The sequence below is a fragment of the Macrotis lagotis genome, chromosome 1 (genome assembly GCF_037893015.1).
Source record: "Macrotis lagotis isolate mMagLag1 chromosome 1, bilby.v1.9.chrom.fasta, whole genome shotgun sequence".
Lineage (NCBI taxonomy): Eukaryota > Metazoa > Chordata > Mammalia > Peramelemorphia > Peramelidae > Macrotis > Macrotis lagotis.
Window position 1 is genome coordinate 327267170 of NC_133658.1, and position 26002 is coordinate 327293171.

The 26002-nt window shown below is 45.3% G+C and overlaps 1 protein-coding gene across 2 annotated transcripts in view; it reads left to right on the forward strand.

Annotated features, from left to right (window-relative positions):
* Positions 1–4048: 4048 nt before the first annotated feature.
* Positions 4049–26002, forward strand: part of NR5A1 (nuclear receptor subfamily 5 group A member 1) — a 47658-nt gene continuing 25704 nt past the window's right edge. The window contains exons 1-5 of one of the 2 annotated variants that reach the window (XM_074211602.1): positions 4049–4227; positions 8863–10729; positions 12260–12858; positions 15168–15309; positions 19673–20304. In XM_074211602.1, the coding sequence (XP_074067703.1) occupies positions 12757–12858; positions 15168–15309; positions 19673–20304 (876 nt within the window). In that variant the 5' untranslated portion in view covers positions 4049–4227; positions 8863–10729; positions 12260–12756. The remainder of the gene's footprint in view (positions 4228–8862; positions 10730–12259; positions 12859–15167; positions 15310–19672; positions 20305–26002) is intronic. The other variant, XM_074211603.1, reaches the window with a different exon arrangement.

The following is a 26002-nucleotide window of genomic DNA, read 5'->3' on the forward strand; positions in this document are numbered from 1 at the left end:
TGAGTTCAGATCCAACCTCAGACAATTAATGTTTATTAGCTCTGTGACCTTGGGCAAATCACTTAACCCCATTGCCTAACCAAAAGAAAAAGAACATTAAATTAGGTAAGTGCCAGGAGAGCTACATTCTTGTCCCAGTTCTGTTGGAACTTTTAGAACCTGGAACCTGGAACCTTTTTGACTTTCATTTTCTTTATCTAGACTATAAAAGGATTAAATTAAATGATTCTTAAGGTCTCTTCTTGATTGAGAATAATAGTTCTTTAGAATGTTTATTCCATGAATACCATTCCAGTTTTCTTAAACCTTACTCCATTTTCTTTGTTTTCTACAATTAGAGGGCAGTTAGGTGGCACAATGGTTAGATCTCTGGTCTTGTAGTCAGGAGGATTGGTAGTTCGAATTCAACCTCTGACACTTGATATTTACTAGCTGTGTGACCTTGGGCAAGTCACTTAACTCTGATTGCCTCACTTTCAGGGTCATCTCCAATCATCCTGATTCATATCTGGCCAGTGAACTCAGATGACTCTGGAGGAGAAAGTGAGGGTAGTGCCTTAGCACTAAATCTAATTCATGTGCTTGTCATGGCATCACCTCCCTGATGGCATGATCTTCTCTGAGATAGTTGTGCCTTACCCACAAAGGATGAACATCAAGCAATCTAATATAGGTTCCACATGTGCAATCATGTAAAACATTTCCATATTAGTCATTTTGTACAAAAAAGAGAAAAAGAAACAAAGAAGGAAAGGAGAAGGGGGGAAGAAAATTAGGGTTTCTATTGCCTTATCTGTCAAAGGAAGGTCTATTCTAGAAGATCTTGAAGACCCCTTTTAGCTCCTCAATTGTCAGCAGCATTTATCCTACATTAACATAGAGTTCAGTCTGAAGAAAGTACTTTATAGGTCAATCAATCAATCAAACCATAAGCAATTAAAACGTAAATTCTTAAACTACTGTAGAAATGAGAGTTATTATGGAAGAAGTCATAATATCCTGAGAAAGGAAGGAAGGAAGGAAGGAAGGAAGGAAGGAAGGAAGGAAGGAAGGAAGGAAGATAAGGAAGGGAAGAAATTAAGAAAGAAATTAAGAAAGAAAAAGTAAGGAAAGAAGAAGAAAGAAAAATTGTATGCTTCAGTCTGTATTCAGACAATATTAGTTCTTTCTCTGGGGGTATGCTTCATCATGAGACATTTGGGATTGCCTGGGATCAATATATTGCTGAAAATAGCTGTCATTCAGAGTTCTTCATCATCCAATATTGCTGTTAATGTGAACAATGTTTCCTAGTTTTGTCCACTTCACTTTGCATCAGTTCATGTAAATCCAATTTTTTTTTCTGAAATCATCCTACAAGTCATTTCTTATAGCACATAATGATATTCCATTACAATCATATACCTCAGCTTGTTAAGCCATTCCCCAATCAATGGACATCTCCTCAATTTGTCCAATTCTTAGTCACCACAAAAAGAGCTGCTATAAATATTTTTGTATAGATAGATCCTTCTTTACCCTCTTTATATTTTGGGATATAGTAGTGGTATTACTGGATCAGAGAATACACATCTTTTTATAGCTTATATATAGTATATAATTCCAACACAATGTCACCATTAGTTGATCAGTATCTCAGTTTTTCCACATCCCTTCCAATTTTTATCTCTTTTTTTTTGTTTTATGTCATATTAACCAATCTGATAGTTGTTAGATGATTCCTTAGAGTTGTTGTTTTCTCAAGTCAAGTGAAGGCATTTATTTGAGGGATGAAGTTTCCCAGGAGCAAGCTAGTCTCCCAAGGAGAGATAGCCTCAGAATTGTTTTCCATTTCATTTCTCTAAGCAATACTGGTTTAGAGCTTTTTTTAATATTATAAATAACTTTGATTTCCTTGTCTGACAACTACTTGTTCATATCCTTTGATCATTTATCAATTGAGGAATGACTTATACTTTTATAAATTTGACACTGTTCTCTATATATTTAAGCAATGAGGCCTTTATAGAAAAGCCTATTGCAAATCCTCCCCCACTATTTTCTGCATTTCTTTTCATTTTGGTTGCATTTATTTGGATGTACAAAAACTTTTATTTTAATTTTATATAATCAGGGGCAGCTAGGTGGTGCAGAGGATAGAGCATGGACCCTGGAATCAGGAGGACCTGAATTAAAAATCTAACCTCAGACACTTAATTGCCTAGCTGTGTGACCTTGGGCAAGTCACTTAACCCTACTGCCTAAATTAAAAAATATATATATATAAAATCAAATTTATCTATTTTATATTTTGATGTCTATTCTTTTAAATAATGTAAGTATGGAACTTTTTTGAAGATGATTTTCATCAAATTGGTTAAAATAAAAAATAGTTTCATGTTGAGTTCCTACCTATCTTTTCCAACTCCATCTCTAATCTAAACCATCTCTAATCCTTTCCTCCCCACCTTTCTCCAGTCTCATTTATTCATGATTGTACCATGCCTCCTTGTATAGTACAACTGTGTTTGTTATCACCCCTGCCAACCCCAGACAATATATTCTAAAAGAGCAAAGACTTATGACATCTCCAAATTTTCTAACCTTTAACATAGAATACTACACAACATACACAGATACTAAATATACCTATTTGACATATAATTATTGATTAATTGAAGGGACAAGGTTCAGTTTATGAATGATTTGCTTGGAGAAATAATTTTTTCATTTTCCCATTATGCTGGATAAATGAGACCTCTTTAATAAATGCAATTTATTGATAATGTAGTTTTTTTAAAAAAAGAAAAAGAATATTCCAGCTCTGCTTTAGCAACTTGAGCCAAATCATCTAATCTCTTTAGGTTTTTGCTGCCTTGTCTGTCAAATGAAGGTCCACTCTGGAAAATGGTCTATTCTAGAAGATCCCTTCCAGCTCCTCAATTGTCTGTGGTATTATCCTACCAATAACATAGAATTCTTCCAAAGAAAGCACCGTATAGAGCAATCAATCAACCAATAATAAACACTTAATACATAAATTCTTAAACTATTGTAGAAATGAGAGTTATTATGGAAGGAATCATAATATCCTGAGATCTCAGAGAAGGGAAGGACTTCAGCCAATACTTGAATGGGAATTTCCTCTACCCTGACAAGTGGTCATCTGGCCTCTACTTAAAGGATTGAAACTTCATTTAAGTACTGACTTTGACACTTTTTAGCTGGGTGACCTATTCATGTCACTTAATGCCGCAGTTTTCCATCTGTTTAAAATTATAATGCTCTACTTCCCTCACAAAGTGAGGAAATACTCAGAAAACTTTAAAGCACTGTAGAAATAAAAGTCATTATTCTCTTCCAAGGCAGCTCATTCTGTTTTTGGAAAACTCTCATTGTTAAGGATTTTTTTCTTCTCTGTTAGACTAAAATCTGCCTCCAGAACTTTGGGAAAGTGGGAGAAGGAAAGCTGTCCTCTTAAGGTCATGCCATCCACTCCCCTGCCTCATGATTCCCCTAGCTAGATACATACTATAAAAACCTTTTAGCAGGCCCATCTAGTACCCCATTCTATGCTTACTCCTTTCTCTGTGTCCCTTGGGAGTCAGACTAGGTCCCCAGGCCAAGACCCCACAGGCCAAGTAGGGATTAGAGGCTGGAGAGGCCAAGAAGCCCTGTAGGCTGTGGAGGATGGGCCCATAAATCAGGTTGGCCCTCAGCCTTCCCACCTCAATAATGAGCTGCTTTCCTCCCCAGTGAAGTTTGTGGCTCTCTTTCCTCCCCCCCCCCCCATGAGTTGCCTCCCACCCACATCTGTCTTTGGCTTAATTGACAACCAAGATCCCCTTATCTACCCTCCACCCTGGGGAACATTAGATGCCTTTTCCCCTGGGCCTAGTCCCCCCACCTATCCCCCAGCCCACCGTCCTCTTATTATTATTTTTTTCTCCTAAGAAAAAATGAAGAGACAGCATATCACGTGTGTGCAGAAACCAATGAGACACTTGATTGGGCCTCAGGCGGGGGCCTCCCTCCTATGCCCCCCCCAACCCTAGATGGGAGGGAAGGAGCTGGAGGAGGAGAAAGACGGCCAGGACAGGGCCAGCAGCCAGCACCCACCCACCCATCCTGCCGGCGTGAGGGAGCTCCCTGCGCCTTACCCACAAACCAGTCACGGCCCCAGCTCTGGCCTGTCTGTCTGTCCGGCCAGTCGGCCCCCGAGCCCTGCAAGAGGCGCCCCTGCTTCCAGTAAGTAACGGATCTATACTGACTGAGACAAGGCCGCGGGCCTGGCTTTGGCCTTCACTGTAGAGGCCTGGGTTGGGGGTATTGAGGGTAGTCAGGGGATCCAAATTCTTCTTAAAGGGTATGATGGTGGGGTGTCCAAGGGGGGAAAAACTTTGATTTCTGTGCTTTAAGATTTACAAAGTGCTTTCCCTTTGATGTAGGCAATGTAAGTCTTCCCATTTAATAGATGAGGAAACTGAGACTCATTGAAGGGAAATTATTGACTTAGGATCACCCAAGGATTCCATTTGAGAGCTCAAATTCAAAGCCATGCTTTTCTATATTTTAAGTCCACTGTCTGTTTCCATTAGCTTTGCTATCTCCATTCAGAAATAGAAGACAGTTGAAATATTGGGGGGTAGGAACAATTATTGGCATTGGTCAGGTGGGGAGATATCAGCTGGGAGAGACACTGGCTCCTGGACAGCAGCCAATGCCCAGTCAGGGCCCCTTGGAAGAAGGAGGGCCTGGAAACAGACTGTAGTCTCCTTCTCAGGGCAGCAATCATGGCCGGGGGGTAGTTTCCTCTTGGTTTTGTGCTCAGGGCCCAGTTAAGAATTGGTTTACTAATGTCCCTTTCAGTTTTCACTGTGTATCTATGCACATATCTCGTTTGCATGTGTGTCTGCATACACTATACTTTATGAATGTATTTGGGTCTGGGAGTTCCCTCTCTCTCTCAAGATGACTTATTTTAGCCATTCTGGAGGCTGCTCCTATCTGTAGCACTTGAGCCCCTTAGGATTTGGGTGTTTCTGTTTGGGACTGAACTAAAACTGGAAAGAAGGAAGAAGGGAGTCAATCTCTACTTGACTCTAAGACTAAGGGCCTCTTCCCTTCTCCTTTGACTTCAGGAACTGAAGAAATCACTTCCCTTCTGAGCTTCAAGTACCCCCCTCTGTAAGATGGGGAGAAGAATACTTGCAGTCTTTACTGAACAGGACAGTTGTAAGGAAAGGGCTTTTGTAAACCTTCGAGTACCATAGAAATCTGATTTATTATTGTTGAAGTTGCATTGGGTTTGGGGCAGAAGAATATGAAAAGAGAATTTGAGACTACCCTATGTCATCCCCAGGTAACCTTCCTCGGTACCCCCAGAATAATAGGATCATGGGTTTAGAACTAGAAAGGACCTTAGAAGTCGTCGAGTTCAGTGACCCTGTTTTGCAGATGAGAAAACTGAGTCATAGAGAAGTGACTTCCCCAGGATCAGAAAACTTAAGTGGCTGAGGAGGAATTTGAATTCAAGTCCCCTTTTCTCTAAGTCTAGTATTGAATCTGCTGTACCACAACACCTCAAAAAGGTCTATATTTTGTTTGTTCCCTTTCTTTCCAAAAAGAGTCCATAGGGCAGGCCCTCTCCCCACCTTCCCCCATGCCCTAATCAAGCATTTGATCAAATGATGAGCAACCTCTTCAAGCTAGAGTGCTGTGGCATCATATGGTGGTGGTGGTGGTGGTGGTGTGTTTTGTGTGTGTGTGTGTGTGTGTGTGTGTGTGTGTGTGTTTGTGTATGTGTGTGTGTGTGTATGTGTGTGTGTGTGTGTGTGTGTGTGTAGTGTTTTATGGAATGGAGGGAGCATCAGTGGAGCTGGCAGAAGACTTAGGCTCTAGGTCCAGGTCTACTAATTGTGCAACCATGAGTCCCTTCACTCTGTAGACCTCAGTTTTCTCACCTTTAAGGTGATGGGATTGAATTCCATGATGTCCAAGTCCATTCCAACTTTAATACTTAATATGCTAAAATCTTTCTAGCTCTAACACTCTCCATTATAACTTTCCCATTCTAACATCCTACCAATGCCCATAATCTGGAATACTGGACATTCTCCTGCTTCCTAACCTAACTCCATTGAGAGAGGCAGCATCTTTTGTACTTTTCTGTCCCCACCTCCATTAAAGGTTGGCCTATTATTACTATTTACCTGCCACCAAGTTCCCATTGCTGCCAACATGAACAAGCAAGACCTTGTGCCATAGAGCATTGTGCCACAAAAGATACTTCCTGGGAAGTATTGGTGGTAAGGGAATGGATTTGAGTGTAGCATGGGGTATTCCTGAGCCCCAGATCTCTCCTTTCTTTCTGTCCTCATAAACCTCTTTCCAGGGTTCTAATTTTGTGCTTCCTTTCATTGTGGGGTGGGAGATAAATTTCTATATCAGTGAGTGTGTCTATGTATCTATCTATATCTTCTGGATTGTATGTCTGTCTTGGTGTCTCTGTGTGCATCTGTGTCTAACAGTGATTTTGTATGCATAGGGCTATTAATGCATCTAAGATCTGGGTGTCCCTAGCCATGTGCCCAGGTGTCTGTCAATCACTGGGAGTATAAGCCTCTGTCTCTGTGCCGGTGATTGTGCATCTGTATCTGACTGTATCTGTGTGTCACCCGTGTTTATGTATCTGTCTGCCTGTGTTTCTATTTCTCCGTGTATCTATTTGTCAAGGTTTGTGTCTATGTAGGTGCTTGTCTGCATCCATGCCTTCATATGTATCCCTAAGTATCCATCTATAGCTGCCTCTCTGTGTCTAGTGTTCTATCTTTCAGGAAGCATTTATGAAGTTCCACTTTGTACCAAACTGTTTTCTAAACAATGGAAAAGACAAAACGAGATACCTCCTATTCTCAAGGAGTCTGTGTGTGTGTGTGTGTGTGTGTGTGTGTGTGTGTGTGTGTGAGAGAGAGAGAGAGAGAGAGAGAGAGAGAGAGAGACAGAGACAGAGAGAGACAGAGAGACAGAGAGACAGAGAGAGACAGAGACAGAGAGATGGAGAGATAGAGACAGAGGCTGGCTGCTCAGGGGGTTCCACATGCTAGGCATAGGTTCTCTTCTGATCTCAAATGAAAGAGAACGATCAATTGTTGGGAGTGGGATTCAGGGATCAGGCTCAGGATTCACCTGGACCCAGACTGCTGAATACCTCCTGCTCTCCCACAACCCCTCCATGTCCCAAATTTTCTATTTCCGTCTAAACAAAGCCCAGAAAAGCATGGGGGGGGGGGGGGCTAACTCTCTCCCCACCCCTGTTCAGGAGAAGCTGCCGCAAGGAGGAATCTGCTGGACCTCTTGATCCGGTGGCATCCATAAGTGGCCGCGCTTGCTCTCCGGTCTGGTCTCTGGCTGCGGCCAGAATCCTCGAGCCTGTGACATCGGTCCTTAGTGAAAGCCGAGTGTTTCTCTTTAGCTCCCTTCGGTGGTGTCTGCCCCAGGACCCTTAACTCTGGCCGCGCTTTCCAAGCGAGATGTCCTAACTCTTTTCTGGGGTGCTGAATCAGCCCGTGAGGCGCTGGACACACTCTTGTACTCACTGACGGGGGACCGGAGCAAGCCTCGCCACTTCTTTCCACCTCAGTTTCTTTGACAAGTGGGGTTAAGGATCAGCGCGCTGCCTCTGTCGTGAGAGTTGTGAAAATCAATTCTTTAAAAATATGCAAAGCACTCTGCAAATCCTAACGCTCCCTATAAACACTAATTATTTTCTTGCTATTATTATTCATCAAAGAAGGAAATCGAGTCCAAAGAGGTCTAGGAATTTGAGAAGCGGGTCTCGATTCTGGCCCAGGGCTATCCGAGCCATTGAGCCTTCTCTTCACCGCCTTATGGTCTACATGAGCTAGCTCCTGATCTTCTCCTGGCCTCCTCTTCTCCATCAGTGGAATGGGGGTGCCTCCTGCGCCTCCCTACCGGGGGTCTCATTGAGGCTAGAAGCGCTGTATCCAGACAGGGACTTTCAAAACAAACCAGACTGTCCTCCACATCCCGAGTGTGGGTGGGGAAGCCGGAGGAAGGAGCTTCGGGGCCGCCACGCATGGAGCGGCTCTTAGACTTAGACATTGCCCGCGTCGCGGATGCGCGCACGCCCGAGTCTGTGAAGAGAGCTTTCCTCTTCCACCGCGCTCTCTCCCTGAGGTTTGAGGGGAGGTACCCCGAACCCAGAGCGGCAGGAGGTCTAGGCCTTGCTTAGCCGAACTCCTGCCCCCCCGCCCCCGCTTCCAGAACCCCTTTCTTCTCTAGGCCAAGGGAAGGAGAGGACATTCTTCACCTGCAAGGTCTCCCTGGACCTCCAGAGAAGGAAGTCTTCCCTGGGCGGGGTGGGTGTGGGTGTGGGTGTACGTTTAGGACAGCCAGGAGTAGTGAAAAGAGCAGATGTTAGGAGTGGATTCGAACCCCAACACGTTCGTTAGCTCTCCATCACTTCCTTCTCTTCTATGGGGTCTAGTTTTCTCCTCTGTGAAATGGGGATAATTCACCTCCCCCCCCCCCCCCCCCCCCAGTGATACCATCAGAGAGGCTTATGGGGAAGCGCAAATGAAATCATTCTTTAGCTACATTTGATATCTTCCCCGGTTGGGACACAGCAAGCAGCATACTAAAGACTTTTAATAAGTATTTGTTGAAAATATAAAGTCATGTGTATGTTGTCTGTATGTACATAATGTGTGTATAAACACACACACGCACACACATACTGGTATCTGTATATTTTGCTTTTGAATCGTTTCAGTCCTGTAGATTCTTCCTGACCCTATTTGGTGTTTTCTTGGCAAAGATACTGGAGTGATTTGCCATTTTCTTCTCCAACTCATTTTACAGATGTGGAAACTGAGGTAAACGAGATTAAGTGATTTGTTTATTTTGTGTACGTCTACCTAAATTCTGGAAATCCCGGTGTGGACACTCTCTCCACGTATGCAAATCAGCAACCCTTCTATAATTTAGAACCTGGAATAGAGGCATTCGATACCGCTCTCTGAATAGGTAAGAGTAGGGGCTTCATCGCAGGTCTTTCTGAAGCTAAGGTCAGACTTCTAACTACCACTTCTTTCACTTTTAGTTGAATAACAATAATTCACGTCTCTAGCTTTTTAAGATTGACAAAGTTTTTCCCTCCTAGCAGGATTGGGAAATTGGCAGTGTATACCTATTATAAAGATAAAGCAAGGGAGCTTGAAAGAAGGGAAATAGTCTGTGTAGACTATTAGAGTTGGAAAGATCATTTATTTCAATCCTCCCCATTTTACAGATGAGGTAACAGAGGCACAAAGAGGCTAAAAGTGACCTGTTGGTGATCTCAACCAGTATAGATATGCAAAGTGTTTTTGTTGTTATGCTAGGATCTCTCCCTCCTTCCTATCAGCCTCTTACCAACCTTCTCATCAAATGCTTGTAGAATCATTTCCCAAAGTATTCAGTTATGGGCTTTTTTGAGTCCTGGGGATACTTTTTTTGGGGGGTTGAAGTATCTAGGAATGAAATTTGAGCTGGGAACATTTCCCCCCGTTCTGATGTCTTACCTTCTTCACCCTGCAGTTTGGGGTGTGTCTCCATCCACTTTATCACCCCAATTGGTCTCAGATCCCTCCCTCAGAACTGAATAAATGATGAAGAAAGCTTAGGAACAAAAACTACCAAACCAAACTAAATCAAGAATCCATTAACACCCCTTTCTTTACTCTAAATCGGGCTCGCAAACAGTCCAGAGACTATTTGTGCTTGTTAAGAGCATAAACTGATGGGGTTTTCACTTTCTTCTTTTTTCTCAAAGGTGAAACTGGGAAGTCTGAGTCTTCCCCCAGATGCTTGAGCATCGAATCTTTGAGTACCCCCAGTTTTCTCGGCCACAAATAGAAAGGGAGGAGGAGGAAAGTGCAGGCAGCAAGATTGAGGGCTTCAACCCAGAGAGAGACTCTTAGGACGGAATATGGGAAGAGACCTTGGAACCTAGATTATTAAGATTGAGAGGGTTCTTAACATTTACAATATGAGAGAACTGAAAGGGACATGAAAACGTGGAGTGTTAAAACTGAAAAGAACCTTTAAGAACATGGAAGCCAGAGACGAAAGAGAGATCTTAGAACATCGAGTGTTAGATCTTAGAACATAGAACTTGGAACTAGAAGATATCTTAGAAATCATGTCGTCTGACAATCATTTTGTTTTCAGAGGAGAAAACAGGATCCAAAATGATTAAAAGACTTGCCCAAGATTACACAGGGCTTAGGTACTAAGTAGAGGGAGGGCGTGAGGTCGGTGAATCTGGTACCCCAGCCCATGCTTTCTAAAGCTAGCTAGAAAAGGAATACCGTATTTACAGGTGTATGAGACATGCCAAGAATCTCCATTTGCAACAGAAATCTGGGGGCTCCCCTGCCGCGAAGAATCACGGTCTCCAGTCATTGAAAGCTCTTCTGAAAATGGGGGTCGCTGTGGGCAGTAATGTGGCAGCTTATATGTAGAGGCGTGTGTATTCGGTAGGTTTCCCCCCTCCCCCCTCTGAGGAGGAAGCGGAGGCCGGGGCCGGGGGGCGGAGAAGAGCTCCCCAGATGGAAGCCGCCCAGGAGAGCCCAGCGCCCCCGCCCCCAGGGGCTGTCAGCACCGCGGAGCTGACTCTCCCCGGAGCTGAGCCTTGGTGCGGACGGACGGGGTGCGGCTTATAGCCGGCCGGTGTTCGTCTGGGCAGGTGGGTCCCAGCGCCTATGACCCCACGAGGGAGAGGGCCCAGGAGCCCCACAGGGCCACGGAGATAGAAGAGGAGGCAGGCTGGGGCTGGGGTCGGGCGGGGGGGTGGGATATACCGGGACGGGGCGGGTGAATCTCGGGCTCACCCAGCTTCCCACTACCTTCAGGGCCCCAGCTGCGGGGATTCCAGGGAAGAGTCCTTCCAAGGCGGACGAGCTTTCTGACTCTGCCCTCGTCTTTGCTGCAATTGTAGGGCTCTGTCTCTGTCTCTGTCTCTCTCCTTGTCAGGGTCTCTCCGTGCCTGTGTTTGTCTCTGCAGGTAATATTTTTGAGCGTCTCTCTGGATACCTGCTTCAGGTTGTCTCTTTCTCCCTGTCTCTGTGCGCCTCGGGATGTCTCTCTGGTCAGTATCTCGGTGTGTCTCTGCCTCCATCTGTTTGTCTGAGTCCGTTGTTTCCATACCTCCTTTTCCATGCTTCTGTCTCTTTTTTCCATTTCCTTCCCCCCGACTCTACTGCTTCAGGACGTCGTGTCTCTGTGAATATGATCTCTGCCTCTCCCCGTTATCTTACATTTCTATCGCGTGTCTCTTTCTGAATCTCGCTTGCTAACCCCTCACGTCTCTCTTTCTGCGTTTCTAAGCCTTTCTTCAATGCCCACTTCTCTCTTCAAGTCTCTGTTTCTGTCTCTTTTGCCTTTGTTTCTGCTTCTCTGTCTCCGTTGCCAGCCTTGGGTCGCTATCCCTGACTCTCTCCCCGCCCTGTCTCTGCCTAGAGCCGCGCTCCTGTTTTGGGTCCTCGGTTCCAGTCTCTGCTGAGTCTCCGTCTTCATTTCCATTTCCATTCTTCCGTTGGCTGTCCTTTCTCGTCTCTATAATTTTGTTTCAGGTGCCTCTCCCAGGCCCTAGGTCTCTCTGCCTTTCTCCCATTGCTGTGCGTCTTTCTTACGCCTCAGTTTCTCTCAGTGTCTATGCCTCTGTAGACTTCTAACTCTCATCCCTGTTGGGAGTCTCGCTCTCCCTGACTCTGCTTGGATTTATTTCTGTCTTCGTAGCCATTCTTTGGTCTCTGTCTCTCTTGGGGTCTTAGCATCAGTCAGCCCTAGTCTCTGAATCCGGGACAACGAGGCTGGGCCTCTCCCCGCGATCTGCTCTGGATCGTCCTCTGTTTCAATTTTTCCGCTTCGGCATCTCTATCTGGGTTCAGATTTCGGTGTTTGTAACTTCTGAGTCTCCATCTCTGATTGTGTGTGTGTGTGTGTGTATGTCTTCGTTTGATTATTTCTCCGTTATCCTTAGTAATATCTGTCTCTACCTCCCCCAGCCTCTGTTTCAGAACCTGCACTGACTCCCTTCTGGGTCTCCCCCGAGGTCTCTATCTCTGTTCTGGATCTACCCGTAGATCATTCCTCCTACTGTTTCTTTGCACTGTCACTCTCTCTGCCCCGGGTCTCGCCAAAACCAGCACCCATTCTGTTTTGCCAAGATTTCAAGACCTGTCTTCCCTCATAGTCTCTCCCTTTCCCCTTCCAGTCTCTCCTTCCAGGTAACTGGTCCTCATCTAGACCTGGAGCGCTTGACTCGGTCGTGGGAAAGTTTTGTTACCAGAGAACCGCATTGGGTTGCAAACTTCTACCTCGACGGCACTGGCTATCCTCCCGCCATGGATCAAGGCCAGGGCCTGTGCTGTGCTGCCTCTGGTTACTGGGTCCCCGAACCCAGAGTTTGAGTCCCCTTAGACTGCGTGCCCCGCCAGCCACCCCCGGGGTGGGAGAGTCGGGAGAAGGGGGGGACCCCCACCTCGGGGGAAAGCTGGTTTCTCCAGGGCGCTGCGGGCTCTAGAAAGGCTCCGCCATAACCCTGGGCCACGCCTGGCTCTGCTGCGCCGCCGGCCCCCTGCCCCTTCCCTATTCTGTACCTCAGTCCCTGGGCTGCCTGTGATCTCTGTGGTGACTCTTCCCTTTCTATTCTCTCCTCTCCCCCTCTCTGCCCCCCTGTCCACCCCCACTCCCCAGGCAGCCGCCGAGGGCATGGACTATTCGTACGACGAGGATCTGGACGAGCTTTGCCCGGTGTGCGGGGACAAGGTGTCCGGGTACCACTATGGACTGCTCACCTGCGAGAGCTGTAAGGTGAGCCGCAGGCCAACCGCCAGACGAAGGGGGATTCGATTGGACTCAGGGGAAAGACCTAGGGGCGTTCTGGAGAGGTCACTGACAGGGAACTTCAGCAAAGGACTGGGGGGGGGGGGTTGACCACCAAGCAGCACAATGACACAGGATCTCTGGCCAAGGTGGCCAGGAATGGGGAAGGAGAGAGATGAGGACCCTCAAGAAGCAGTAGAAAGGACCAAAGGGCAGTCAGCTAACTGACCCGGGTCGATGGGGAAAAGATAGAGGACGAAAAGGATGCTTTGGTCGTTTGACGGAAGTGGGTTGGGTAGCTTGAGTCGGTCTAGAGTTGACCGAGAGAATCTGACCTGGCCAACTAGGAAAGAGGAAAGGGAAGGGGGTGCTGACAGACCTCGAGTTGGGCGGCAGGCGGAGAAGAACGTGGTGGAAGGGAGGCGGAGGAGGACCAGTGCTCTGAGCTGTTGGAATGACCAGCACAGGACCTCGGGTCCCTAATAGGCTCTCGGGATAAATTAGCCCAAGAAAGAGGGAGGGGACAGAGAAAGGGTGGGGTGTGGCTAGAACACGGTCAAGGACTGAGGCAGAGAAAAACAAGGCGACAGGTGACGGGGGCTTCCTGATATGAGAACCTCACTCCAGATAAATTTGAGGTGCTTAGGGGAGTCACGGAAGCACTGTGGCGGGACAAGGCAAGCGAGGTGACTCGGGTTTGGCCTTAACAGCGCAAGAAGCGCTGACCCTGGACAGCTCCTCCTTCCTCGTGAACCTCACTGAATGAGACTTGGGGGCCGAGTGAGATAGATGGTCAAGAACCAAGAGCCCCAAGGGCCCGGACTTCAGTCCTCTCTCCAGCGTCCTGTGGTTCGAGGTCCCAATTTCCCTGCCCTTTGAATCCACCCGACTCCCATCACCCCCGGGTTGAGGCAAGAATAAATTAAGGATTCACCAGACACAAGGTCTTCCTTGTCAACCCGTCTAGTATTCAGTACGAAACGGGCACCTGCTTCATTCCGAGTCTTAACCAATTTACTGGGACTTGCGAAGTCATTTGAGGAGAGCCTACTCCAGTCCCCTTCCTTCCAGTTTAGAAGGTTCTGGGCTAGTTCTGGGGGATCCTTGCCCTTCAACATCAAAGAGAGATCCCTGGAGACACAGACCCTTCCCTTGTCATTTCCTTGTCCCTGGCTCTCACACAGCCTCGAGGCTTTCCTCGGGGCTACGAGTAAAGCCTTTTTCTGGTGCCGATAGCGCGCGGAGGAACGAGCCTGGAAAAAGCTTCAGTCCCTGCGCAAAAACCTCTCGGTTTGTCTTTCGCACAGCCCTTCTTTGGTCTAGAATAGTGCGTTAATACCCGCACTGCTCTCTTCCCAGCTCCCTGCTCCGGGGGTCTTCTCCCCCCAGAGCTAAGGCAGTTTCCAGAGAACCCTGAGCTTTCTCGCTTTCCTTCTGACCTCTTCCAATCTCCATAACTATGGAAACTCCTTCCTTGTATCTTCTTTCCCAATCTTTCCCCCCTCCCCATATCCTCTCCTCTTTCCTTGTATATCTTGCCTCTCTCCAAATTCCTCTTATTAACTTCTTTCCCTTCTCTCCATGCTTTCTCAGATCTCTCCCTTTGTCTTTTATCACAGTCTTTCCCCAATCCTCTCTCCAGTTCCCCTTCCCTTTTTCCAGATCGTTTCCCCCATGTCTTTCCACACTTCTCCCAAAGTCCTCTCTCTAAACCCTTTCTCCAATTTCTAGGCGTTCTTTGCTCACCTCTTGGTTTCTCTCTTGGCTTCCCATCTTCTTTCTCCACTCCCTAAACCTTTCTCCAGCATTTTTTTCCTTCTTGTGTCGTCCCTTCCTCCCTTTCTCTTCTTCATATATTCTGTTCTCACTCTCCGCATCTTTTCCTTCTCCTGGGTCCCTTTCCTTTTAGTCTTAGATCCTCGCCCCTTTTCCCATATCCTTTCCCTCTTCCCCAGTCTTTTCTTGTTTTTCCCCTCCAGTTTCCCAGTCCTCCAAGCCCTTTCCTACATTTCTGCTCCCTGAATTCTCTCCCTTTTGTCATCTCCTTTCGCACTTCCCCCCATTCTTTTTCCTACTCCTCCATGTCCTCTTTCATCTCTCATAATCTTTTCCCCACGCCTCTTCCCATAATCTCTCTCCTCTTCCCGCCTTATTCTCTCCTCCTCCCACAGCCTCTTCCTTCATCCTGTCCCAACTGCCTCTCCTCTACGCAGGTGCTTTCTTCCCTATCTCCCTCATCTGGCCTTCCCTCCCGAACTCTCGGGTGCTAACTCCCTCCCTATCTCCTTGGGATGCAGGGATTCTTTAAGCGCACGGTACAGAATAACAAACACTACACGTGTACCGAGAGCCAGAATTGCAAGATTGACAAGACACAGCGGAAACGATGCCCTTACTGCCGCTTCCAGAAGTGCCTGACTGTGGGGATGCGACTGGAAGGTGGGTGTGATTTCGAGTCCCAGTCCTAGACCTAACTTCATGTCCGTGTCCTATCCATAGACTCTTCTATTTTCCTTCTTCCTCCTTCTCCAGCACCCTCTGTTGCCCCATTCTGCAGGGTGTAGGAGGAGAACAAGAATTGAGTTACTTGTAAAGTGAAGGATTAGGAAAACTGGTGAAAAGAGCTGGGAGAAGGTGGCCCAACTTGATCAGTATAATATATGGGAGGGTCAGGTAGGTGATGGGGACCCCTGGAGGAGGGAAGCCTCAGTGATGCAGAGAAAACTTCTGACTGGGGTCTATGTTATTCCAGGGGTGATGATCAGCATTGATTCTGATCTCTGAAGATCACAGGGGAATTTTCTGAAACCGTGTTTCATTACCTTACTAAAATAGATAATGTAATAAGAAAATGAACCATAAGGCTGGGTTCTACTTTTTCTAACTCAGTATGACCTTCCTTGTATAAGAAATTTGATATTTCTTCCTACAAAAAATGAGAGAGGTTGCTTTAGATGGAATCATTTCATAATTCTGGATCGAAAATCCCTTCTGTCTAACTTTTATGTTCTGTATTCTAAAGTCTTGTTCATGGATTCTCTATGAATAAAGAGAAATTGATATCCTAGCCCCTTCCATTAAGGACTTTTTACCTGAGACAGGGATGCAATGGACAGTTTCATGTAGTGTTTAAGGGTTTTCAAAGCTATTTCTTCATTCCAAGACAGGGAGTGCAAACATTATTATTCCCATTTTACTGATGAGAAAATTGAAGCTCAGAGAGGGAAAATGATTTGTTCATTGTTCTCACAGGTCTATTGAATTCAAATCTATCTCCTCTCTCACTGTGGCATATTGCCTCTGAGTATGGAGGAGCAAAGAAGCATAGATACCCTCTGGGATCCAAATCAGTTTTATTGGAACATGGACGGGACATCAAATTTTATGATATGTTCAAAGATATCTTCTAGATACTTACATGAGAGACATATGGTCATGCCACTGACTCAAAGAAACCCCAGTAGTGTGGAGGTAGAGGGTCTTACTTTGAGAACTAAATAGTTTGACTAAATAGTTAAGTTAGAGAACTAAACCATTTAACTAAATAGTTAAATTAGAAATCTATCAACTTGTCTATCCAAACATTCCTTTAATATAAACACCTATTCACTAATCTTTGGGAGAGGTGGTGCAAAGATGAATAAATTATAGTCTCTTTTCTCAGGGAGTTTGTAGAGTGGAAATGAGATATATGCAAATAATAAAAGTACACAAAAGAACTTGAAGAGAGGTACAAACAAAAGACTATAAGGCCTGTTCAGAGAAAAGAAAGATCACTTTTGGTATGATAGGCAAAGCAAGAGAAGGGAAAGGTTTATGAAATACTCCATGGAGAAGGTGGCATTTGAGTGAGGCCTGAAGATGATTCAGAGAGGTTTCTTTAGACAACCAAGTTGCAATGCTGACTGCTGATTTTTACTGTGATCCTCTTTACATAGGGGGTGTAAGAAATGGCACTAATCCATTTTCAAGCTCCTCCAAATTTCCTTTGCTCCATGGGTGGGGGGAGAAGACAGGAAGTTCAAAACTCAAAACTCAAAGAACAATAGAACATGGAACATTAGCACCAAAAGATCTTAGAATATAGAAAATGCATTGTTAGGGCTAAAGACAGTGGGATACAATAGAAAGAACAAAAGCAATGTAGTAAAAGGACACAGGTTCAAAACTCACATGACATTACCTGTGTGACTTGTCAAATTATTTCATTTTCCTGGCCTCTAGTTTTCTCATCTATAAAATTATGACATTGAGTTAGAAGATCTCTGTGATCCCTTTTAACTTCTAGTATCTTAGATCTTTTTATCTTGGAAAGGTAATATAACCTATTCAAGAACACAAAGTGATTTAACAGCCAGGGCAGGACCAGGACTCAAGCCTTCTAACTTCCTAGCCCAGACTTTTCCTATAGCATCACAATGTCAGCATAATTACATATATTCCTTAACATAGACTGGGCAGAGAGAGCAGGGGCCTGTCAATACTGTCTTTGTGAATCTCAGAAACAGAAGAAGGAATAACAGAGGAGATTCTAGGAAAAAAGGAAGGAGATACCAACACTAGCTTTGAATTAGAGTAGTAGCTGATTGAAGCCTCTATTCATTTTCCTTTTCTCCCACCCTTCCTCTCCCTATTCTTTCTGGGACTAGGGAGGGCTCTCCTTATTCCTTAGGAGACTCTCAGTCTGTGCTGGGAGATGGTGGAGGAGGGGCATAGAGTAGAGGAGGAGGGAGGGAGGGAAAGCTGTACTGCAGAGAAGCACCTGTTCCCAGTCAAGTGACACATTCTTGGGCTGTGGGAGGAACATCTGGCTGGGGACTGGAGAGGCCTGCCCAGGGGGAAGGAGCTTCCGGAAGGACTGGACAGTGAGACTGCCTTACTCAGGTTTGAACAAAATAGAGATCCATTTATGCATTCAATCAAACAAATGCTTACTGAGCTCCTACTATGTGTCAGACCCCTTGCCCTTCACTATAGGGGATTCAAAGATAAGTAAAATCATCCTTTCATCAGGACTCTGACAATCTTTCAATAAGGAGAAGAGACATGTATCCAATGCAGCATAATATGCATTTATTCTGCTTCTGTGTTCTGAGTACTATGCTTAGGAAGATGCCAGGTATTGATGGGGAAAATAAAACACTATTATCCAGGGGAGCCCAAAACACTGAACCCTGGATTTGACACAGGCAGGATTTCCTTCTTAAAGGGCAATGGGGTATGTTTCTTCTTCCTCCTTTCCCAAAAAGACACTTGGCAGCTTCAACCCTTTTCTAGAATGTATAAAGAGGAGGGGAGGAGGAGGAGGAGGGGAGGAGGAGGAGGAGGAGGAGGAGGAGGATCCTCATTTCCCTATCCTTAAATCTAGAAAAGCAGATAAGAGTTGGATTGGATAATTTGAGACCCAGGGCAACAATTTATCTGGAAGGTTCAGAAAGTGAAGTGGTTCCCAAACCTAGACAGAGTCATATTGCTTCAAATATCAACTATGATGACTCTCCAGTCACCTAAAGTAAGATTCAGAACCTCATTTGGAGAGCAAGTTTGAGTCATTTTTAAAAGTAGGATACATAATGGATATAGTTATGAAAGTCTGGTTGGTAAGGCACTCTCAATTTTAATTTAATCATAGAGAATGACAGAACTAAAAAGAACTTTAGAATATAAATGTCAGAGTTAGCAGGAACCCTAGAATATAGACTGTTAGAACAAAGAAGAGAGAATGTGGGAGCTTACAGGGACCCCAAAATATATAATGACAGAGATGTAAGGAATTGTTAATTCTATTCCATTCAACAAACATTATTTGCCCTTTGTGTACAGAAAGAGAAAGAGAAAAAACCAATAAAATTCTTTCCTTCAAGAAGCTTACAGTTGGAGGAATGTAGACTGTATAAACATAATTAAAAAAACTAATTCGAAGAGGGAGAAAAGGCTAAAGGAAGAGTTTGAGGGAGGACTATGGAAACCTTAATGGAGGAAGTAGGCACTAAACTGAGCATTGAAGGAATATGAAGATTCTGATAAGCAGATTTGGGGGAAAAAGTTTCCAGGTATAGGGGATAGTTTGGGTGAATGCAAGGAGATGAGAGCAGGAGGGTCAGGTTCAAAGAATAGCCAGTGATAGTTTATCTGGAATATATAATTCATATAAGGGAATATAATATGAAATAAGAATGGGAAGATGGGTTGGAACCAGATTACTTTGCATCTTGAATGCCAAGTTAAGGAATATATTTTATTCTGGAGGCTATTGGGATTCAATGAAACTATTTTGAGTAGAGGAATGACATGGTTAGAACATGGGATGTTAGAACATAGAATCTTAAAACTAGAACACAAAATTTCAAACAAAAAACACTAGAGTCAAAAGGACCTTAGAGATCATCTAGTTCAGTGCTTTCATTTTGAGGTTAATCAGAAAGACATGATCTAGAGTCAGCTAGGTGGTACAGTGGGTAGAGCACTGACGCTGGAGTCAGGAGGACCTGAGTTCAAATGTGACCTCAGATGCTTAATACTTACTTAACTGTGTGACTTTGGGCAAGTCACTTAACCCCATTGCCTTGCGAGAGAGAGAGAGAGAGAGAGAGAGAGAGAGAGAGAGAGAGAGAGAAATGATCTTTTTTTGAAATAAGTTAGTTGCAAATCTGGAGCATCATGCTTTCATTTATTAACATTTAAGAGACAGAATGGGGGTTGGGAATGGAGTCGGAGGAAAGGAGCTCAGGAGGCCCAGGTGATTTCTCTCTGATCAGTCTAAAAAGACTTCTGGACAAGATCCTTCTTGCCTTCTCCACAGCTGTTCGGGCAGACCGAATGCGAGGTGGGAGAAACAAGTTTGGTCCCATGTACAAGCGAGACCGTGCCTTAAAACAGCAGAAGAAGGCCCTGATCCGAGCCAATGGATTCAAGCTTGAGACAGGTCCACCCATGGGACCTCCTCCGCAAACTGAATATCCCTTGGCACCAACCCTTCACCCAGGGGCCAAGGGCTTGGCACCTGCCCCACCTGCAGGGCCACCGGGTGACTACGAGCGGGGCCCCTATGGTCCACCAGGTCTACCTATGGCTGTGCCCACTCATGGCCCACTGGCTGGCTACCTCTACCCTGCCTTCCCTGGCCGTGCCATCAAGTCAGAGTATCCAGAGCCCTATGCTAGCCCCCATGAGCCAGCCCCCCACTATGGCTATCCAGAGCCCTACCCCAGTGGCCCTGGTCTGCCAGGGGTTCCAGAGCTCATCCTCAAACTACTGCAGCTAGAGCCTGATGAAGGCCAGCTCAAGGCCCGAATCCTGGCTTGCCTACAGGAGCCTGCCAAGGGCCGGCCTGACCGACCCACACCTTTTGGCCTCATGTGCAAGATGGCAGACCAGACCCTCTTCTCAATTGTTGAATGGGCTCGAAGCTGTGTAGTCTTCAAGGAGCTGGAGGTGAGTGGCCAACATCAGTGGCTCCCAATCCCTTTCCTTCCTCTCCCTCACCCTTTTCCCCTCCTCCTCCACCCATTTCCTCTTCTTTCTTCTCTCCCTTCTCCAGTTTCTCTCTTTTCATTTCTCTACTTCCCTCCTCTTTTTCTCCCCTTCTCTTTCCTCTTTTCTGTTATCTCTCTCTCTCCCTTCTCTCTCTCTCTCTCTCTCTCTCTCTCTCTCTCTCTCTCTCTCTCTCTCTCTCCCCCTCCCTCCTCTCTCTCCCTCTCAGTCTTTCTCCTTCTATCTTTCTTCTCAGTCCCTTTCTGGTATCTCTGGGTTAGAAGTATGAAGATTCTAATGAGAGAGACAAGTCCCCCATGTAGAGCTTGAAAACAAAGCATGAATTAGGGGTTGGGGTTGGCTATTCTGACTCTTTTTAGCTAGGTGATCCCAACATAAGTTGCTTCTCTCTTTTGGGCCTCAGATTCTGCTATGGTGCAGTATCCTCTAGCTGTAAAATGGCAGGTGTGGATCTGAGTAAATCCAAGGTCCCCTCTAGATCTCTGCTTCTTTGACTAAACAGAGCATAGAACCAACATCTGTTTGCATTACTGTTTCTTCTTTCCTTGCCTTTCTCTTTGATTTCTTCTCTCCAACTCCCCCTGAGACTTTGACCGCCCCTTTCCTTTCTGTCCCTTCTCTCAGCTTCCTCTCTTTAGCTAAGCTAGAAGGGTCCCAGGAATCTATGCTAAGATCCTCATTTTCAGAGATGGAAATTATACCCATAGAGATTAAATGATTTGTACAATCAGACAGATAGTAATTAGCAGTAACTAGTCACTATTGGGACTTCAAATCTTCTACTCTTTCCTCTATATCACTGTTAAATTCCTCTCTCTTCTCCCCCTCTCTTTCCTCTCTTCCTCCCTCACTCTCTCTCCATCTTCTCTCTTTCTCTCCTCTCTGGCTCTCCTTTCTTTTCTCCTTCTCTTTCTTTATCTCTCTCTCCATTTCTCCCTTATTTTTATTTCTCCTTCCCTCTTTGAAACATAGGATTGAATGAGAAAGAGCCTCAAATGTCCTCCAGACCAGTGGTTGACTATTCTATCTCACTTACTTTCTCTTTATTTTGTGACATATACTATAGTGATAAGAGCAATGAATTGAAAATATGGAGACCTGGGCTCCAGTCTGGCTCTGCTTTTTATTCATTGTGTTATGTTAGATGAATCATTACTCTTTGGACCTCAGTTTCCTCATCTGTAAAACAATGGCTTTGAATAAGATGACTTTTAAGGTGCTGCCCAACTGTGTGCCTCTTGCATCTCTGTTATCTGTGATTATCTCACCTAAGAAGTGGAGTCAATTCAGAGGTTTCCCCTTTATGTAACTTCTCTGAATATTGTAAAGACCAGAATGGAATCCTGGATCTTTTTGGTCCTCTGTTCTTATGGAAGGGTTCTGTAGTATTGTTTATTCTTTGGCTTGCCTGGTCCTGCCCACAGCTGGAGAACAATATAGGAAAAGATAAGGGTTTCAAATTTTGCCTACCTATGCTGGGACATTTACCTATGGATCATTAAGTATGGTTGGTATTTAGGTTTCCAGGTTGAACCCTATACATATATAGATCTTGGGAGATACTCATAGGGTAGGGAAATCATTGGGGTATGGTACCATGATAGGCATTTGGAGGGAATTAGTGAGGACATTTTTACTAACCTTTGTCTCTATTTCCTTATTGCTATTTGGGAGTGACCCTGAGTTGTTTTTTTTATAAAAACTAAATTTATTTTTCCAGGCAAAAATCTATTTTTTTCTTTTCTACCTCCCCACACCAATTGGAAAAGGGAAAAACCCTTGTAACAAACATTCATGGTCAAGCAAAACAAATTCCTACACTGCCATATCTAAATTATATTCATATATATGTGTGTACATTGACTATATTCTTATATTGACTTTGTCTAACATATACACACATAAATAAATATATATATATATACATGTATATTCATTGTGTGTATATACACACACACACATATATAGTGATTTGGATACATACACATTTATTTACATTTTTGTATATCATATGTGTTGTTATTTCATGTATTATATATGTGTTATTGTATACATTTTTCTTCTGGTTCTGCTCACTTTACTCAGCATGAAGTTCATATAAATCTTCCCAAGTCTCTCTGGCCCTGGGTTTTTGAAGACCATGTTAAGGTGAACTCTGAAAAGGCCTAGGGCAGGCTTGTGGATGGGTTGTTCATCTGTGATCAAGGACCAGTGTTCCTAAGCATGGGACAGACAACTCATTGCTGAGTTGGCTGCATGTGGTTGAATTTTCTGGCCTCAGCAATCCTTATGGGAAAACTACCTAGTCCTAGAAGGGGTGGTGCACTGGTAGAGGGAGTTATCATGGTGCAATGGAAAAATCATTGGCTCTGGAGTCAGAGAACCTGGATTCAAATCCCACTTTTGATAAGATGGAATGACAGGATGGCCATGTCACTCTGGACCACAGAGTTCTCATCTACAAAATGAAGGGCCTTTACTGTCCGTTTCTACTCTATGTCTATAATCCTATGAATTCCTGCACTCTTTGATGTGTTAGAGGAATGAAGATGAGGGGAATAGGACACTTGGGATCTTCCTACTGATAATGCTTCTAGCAATGGCAGTCTGGCCTCTGCCTAGTATTGTTCTTCCCACTCCTGGCCTGATTCTCTTCCATTCCCTGTCCCTCAGACTGAGATAAGAAGAAGATCAACAGGAACAGCAAAGACACAATAAAGAACTTTCCAATAAGATGGAAATTTCCCAATAAGATGGAACAGTGGTTTTTAGGGAACTGCTGGAAACGTCTGTCCTTATGACATGAGAGACCAGGAGAGGGCCAGGATAAATAACTTCAAGAAGGTGCCTCTGGGCTCTTACACCTTCCATTTTGACATTCTGCATTTTCTCTTTCTCCATGTTCGGCCCAACAGTCTAAGTCCAACGTTCTATCACAAGGTGGGAAATAAGCTAGACCTCTGGGCTCTCCTAGCTCTCAAAGATTCAGACCTTTGCTGATTTCAGGAAGTTGAGGGGGAGGCATCCCTGTGGGCAGTGACTGTTTGTCTCAGTCCTATCTGTGTTTGCCTTCCATTCCAGCCGGGTTGTTGTTGTTCCTGGACCTGGACTGTAAACAGTGGGGCCAAACTGGGCTCTGGGGCTGGAGTAGCTTTGACTGGCTCTTGTCTGTGCTCCTGGCTAGGGAGCCACAGCTTCCTCTGGCCATGCAGGGTACAACTTGAAGCTGTCCTGGGGAAAAAGAGGGCAAAGGCCCTATCTGTTCTCAAGACTGGATGGGTTGGGCTATGGGATCACATCCGTTCTTGGGTGGGGGAGGGAACCAGGGGAGGGTCATCATTTTCTGTCTTAGATACCTGGGGTGAGGGCTATCAGCTCCAGAAGCCATGGTCCATCCATAAGAAGATTGGGTGGAAAGGGGGAGTCTGGGGGTACTCTTTGTCCTGGTCTCTCTGTGGCTTCTGGAGTGGAAGTCAACTGATATGGCCCTAGAGTTCTAGGCAGTAACTGTGTTTATTAGCATAAGCCATACTTCATAACTGAATGAAGATTTACATAGAGTTTGGGGAAGCTGGGAGGTGGGGTCAGTGAAACTAGGTAATATTAAAAGGTGGGGGAAAGAGTTAATAGGACACCTGGGAAGGCAAATAATTTTTTGTGGAGGTCCCTGGGTTCTTTCACATGTCCAGACCTCAGCTGGAGGCATCTAGAGGATGACTGCAGGAGGCAGATTCTGGGTTTACATAGCTCCAGATCCAAGTGCAGAGGGTGGGGAATAATGTGCCATCCCCATGAATGTTTTTCAACCAGGAGAAGCAAGGCTTTGTGCCCACTTTGGTGAGTGTTTTTTCCTCTTCTACTGGCTGGGCCTTCCTGCTTCCTGTCTCCCTCTTCTGGGGTCAGCACTGAGCACAAGAAACTCCATTGTAGTGTCCTACAATAGTCTTAAAAGTTTCCTATACTATTTTTTTTATTTTTGTTTTTGCAAGGCAGTGGGATTAAGTGACTCACCCAAGGTCACACAGCTAGGTAATTTTAAGTGTCTGAGGCTGGTTTTGAACTCCAGGGATGTGCTCTATCCACTGCGCCACCTAGCTGCCCTATGTTCTATACCATTAGACACAATGCAGAGTGTCGTACAATATTCTTTTTTAAAAACTATGCAGATAAGTACCATCCTGCCTATGGAATGAATGCTCTCTCCAACTTGGGCTAACATGTACATTCTTTCTTCCTGGCCCATGTGGGGCCTGGCAGTACTTGGGATCTTGGAGTAAGCAGAGGCTTAGATGAAGGTGAGGGCAAGCTAAAAGGTTCTGCCCCATTCTTTTAAATGGCAGACCATCCCAGACCCCACCCTTCACTCTCTTGCAGGAGGGTTGCGGATAATCTACCTTCCTGAACACATCTGTTGCACAGGCAGCCCCCAGGAAGAGAGAGGACTAACTCATAGCTGTTAGAGCTGGCTGGGACTTTTAGATCATAGAATGGAATCTTAGAACATAGTAGTAGGCCTTTGGACATAGACTATTAGAGCTAGACAGAACTTTAGAACATAGAACATAAAATCTCTTGGGAGCTAATTCATGCTAACTTCTTATATTCAGATAGCCTGCCCACTGCTGCTATACCTACTGCCTGAGAGTGACAGCCAATCTTCTTTCTACTCAGGTCCTGGGCAAACCCTGTGCTCTCTTGAAGATTGGAAAAGAAGGGGAGGGGGTGGAAAGAGAGCAGGAGAGGACCATGGGGGGAGGGTTATGGCTAATAGTCCCTTTTGACATCAGTTCACACTCCACGTCTGGCCTTTGAAGCCCCCCGGAGCCACGATTGGCAACAGATTTAACTCCCCAGATATATGGTTTCATTTAAGGGGCAGTAATTCTGTCAGTCTGTCTCTGACAAATGAGCCCCCGGCCTGCCACTCTGTAGGGCCAGCCGGGAGCATGTCAACCACCCGAGAATTACAGACCCGAGCTGGCCTTCGGCAAGGAGACTAATCAGACAGAGCATGGAGGGTGCAGGGGGCTTGGGGGGCTGGTCTGCTGGGAGAGGGCCTCGGCAGGCCAGGGGTGGGGGCGACGGGAGCGAGGTCAGCATGACATCCATAAATACCCTTCTGGAACGAGACGGGATGAGATGTGTCAAGGTACAGAGGAAGATTTGCAGCCTCCCCTGGTCCAGAGAGGAAGACTTGTAGGCGTAGGGTGTGGGGCCTGCCCAGGGGAGTGAGTAGTGGCCAACTTTGTCCTAGGGGCTATAAATTTCCATTTTTATATATATTTTGGAGTGGGGAGGGGGTAGAGTATTGTATATAGGGACAGGAAAATAACCTTTAACTTGAGCCTCATGAAGGTTAAGCCAATTGTCTTTGGTTAAATGAGGGTTCCAGCCATCTGCCTTCTAAAAGTCTCACAGAATTATATAATGCTTGAATAGACAGGGACCCTAGAACCTAGAATATCAGAACTGGGAAGTACCTCAGAACTTAGAATGTGAAAACTTGTGAGGGGCGGGGGGAGGAGGGAGGCTTAGAGATCATCCCTGCACATTTATAGGATACAGAGACTGAGCCTCAGTGAAGGGAAATGACTCACTCAAAATCTCTGTATGTGCATGTTGGGGATAAAACTCAAGG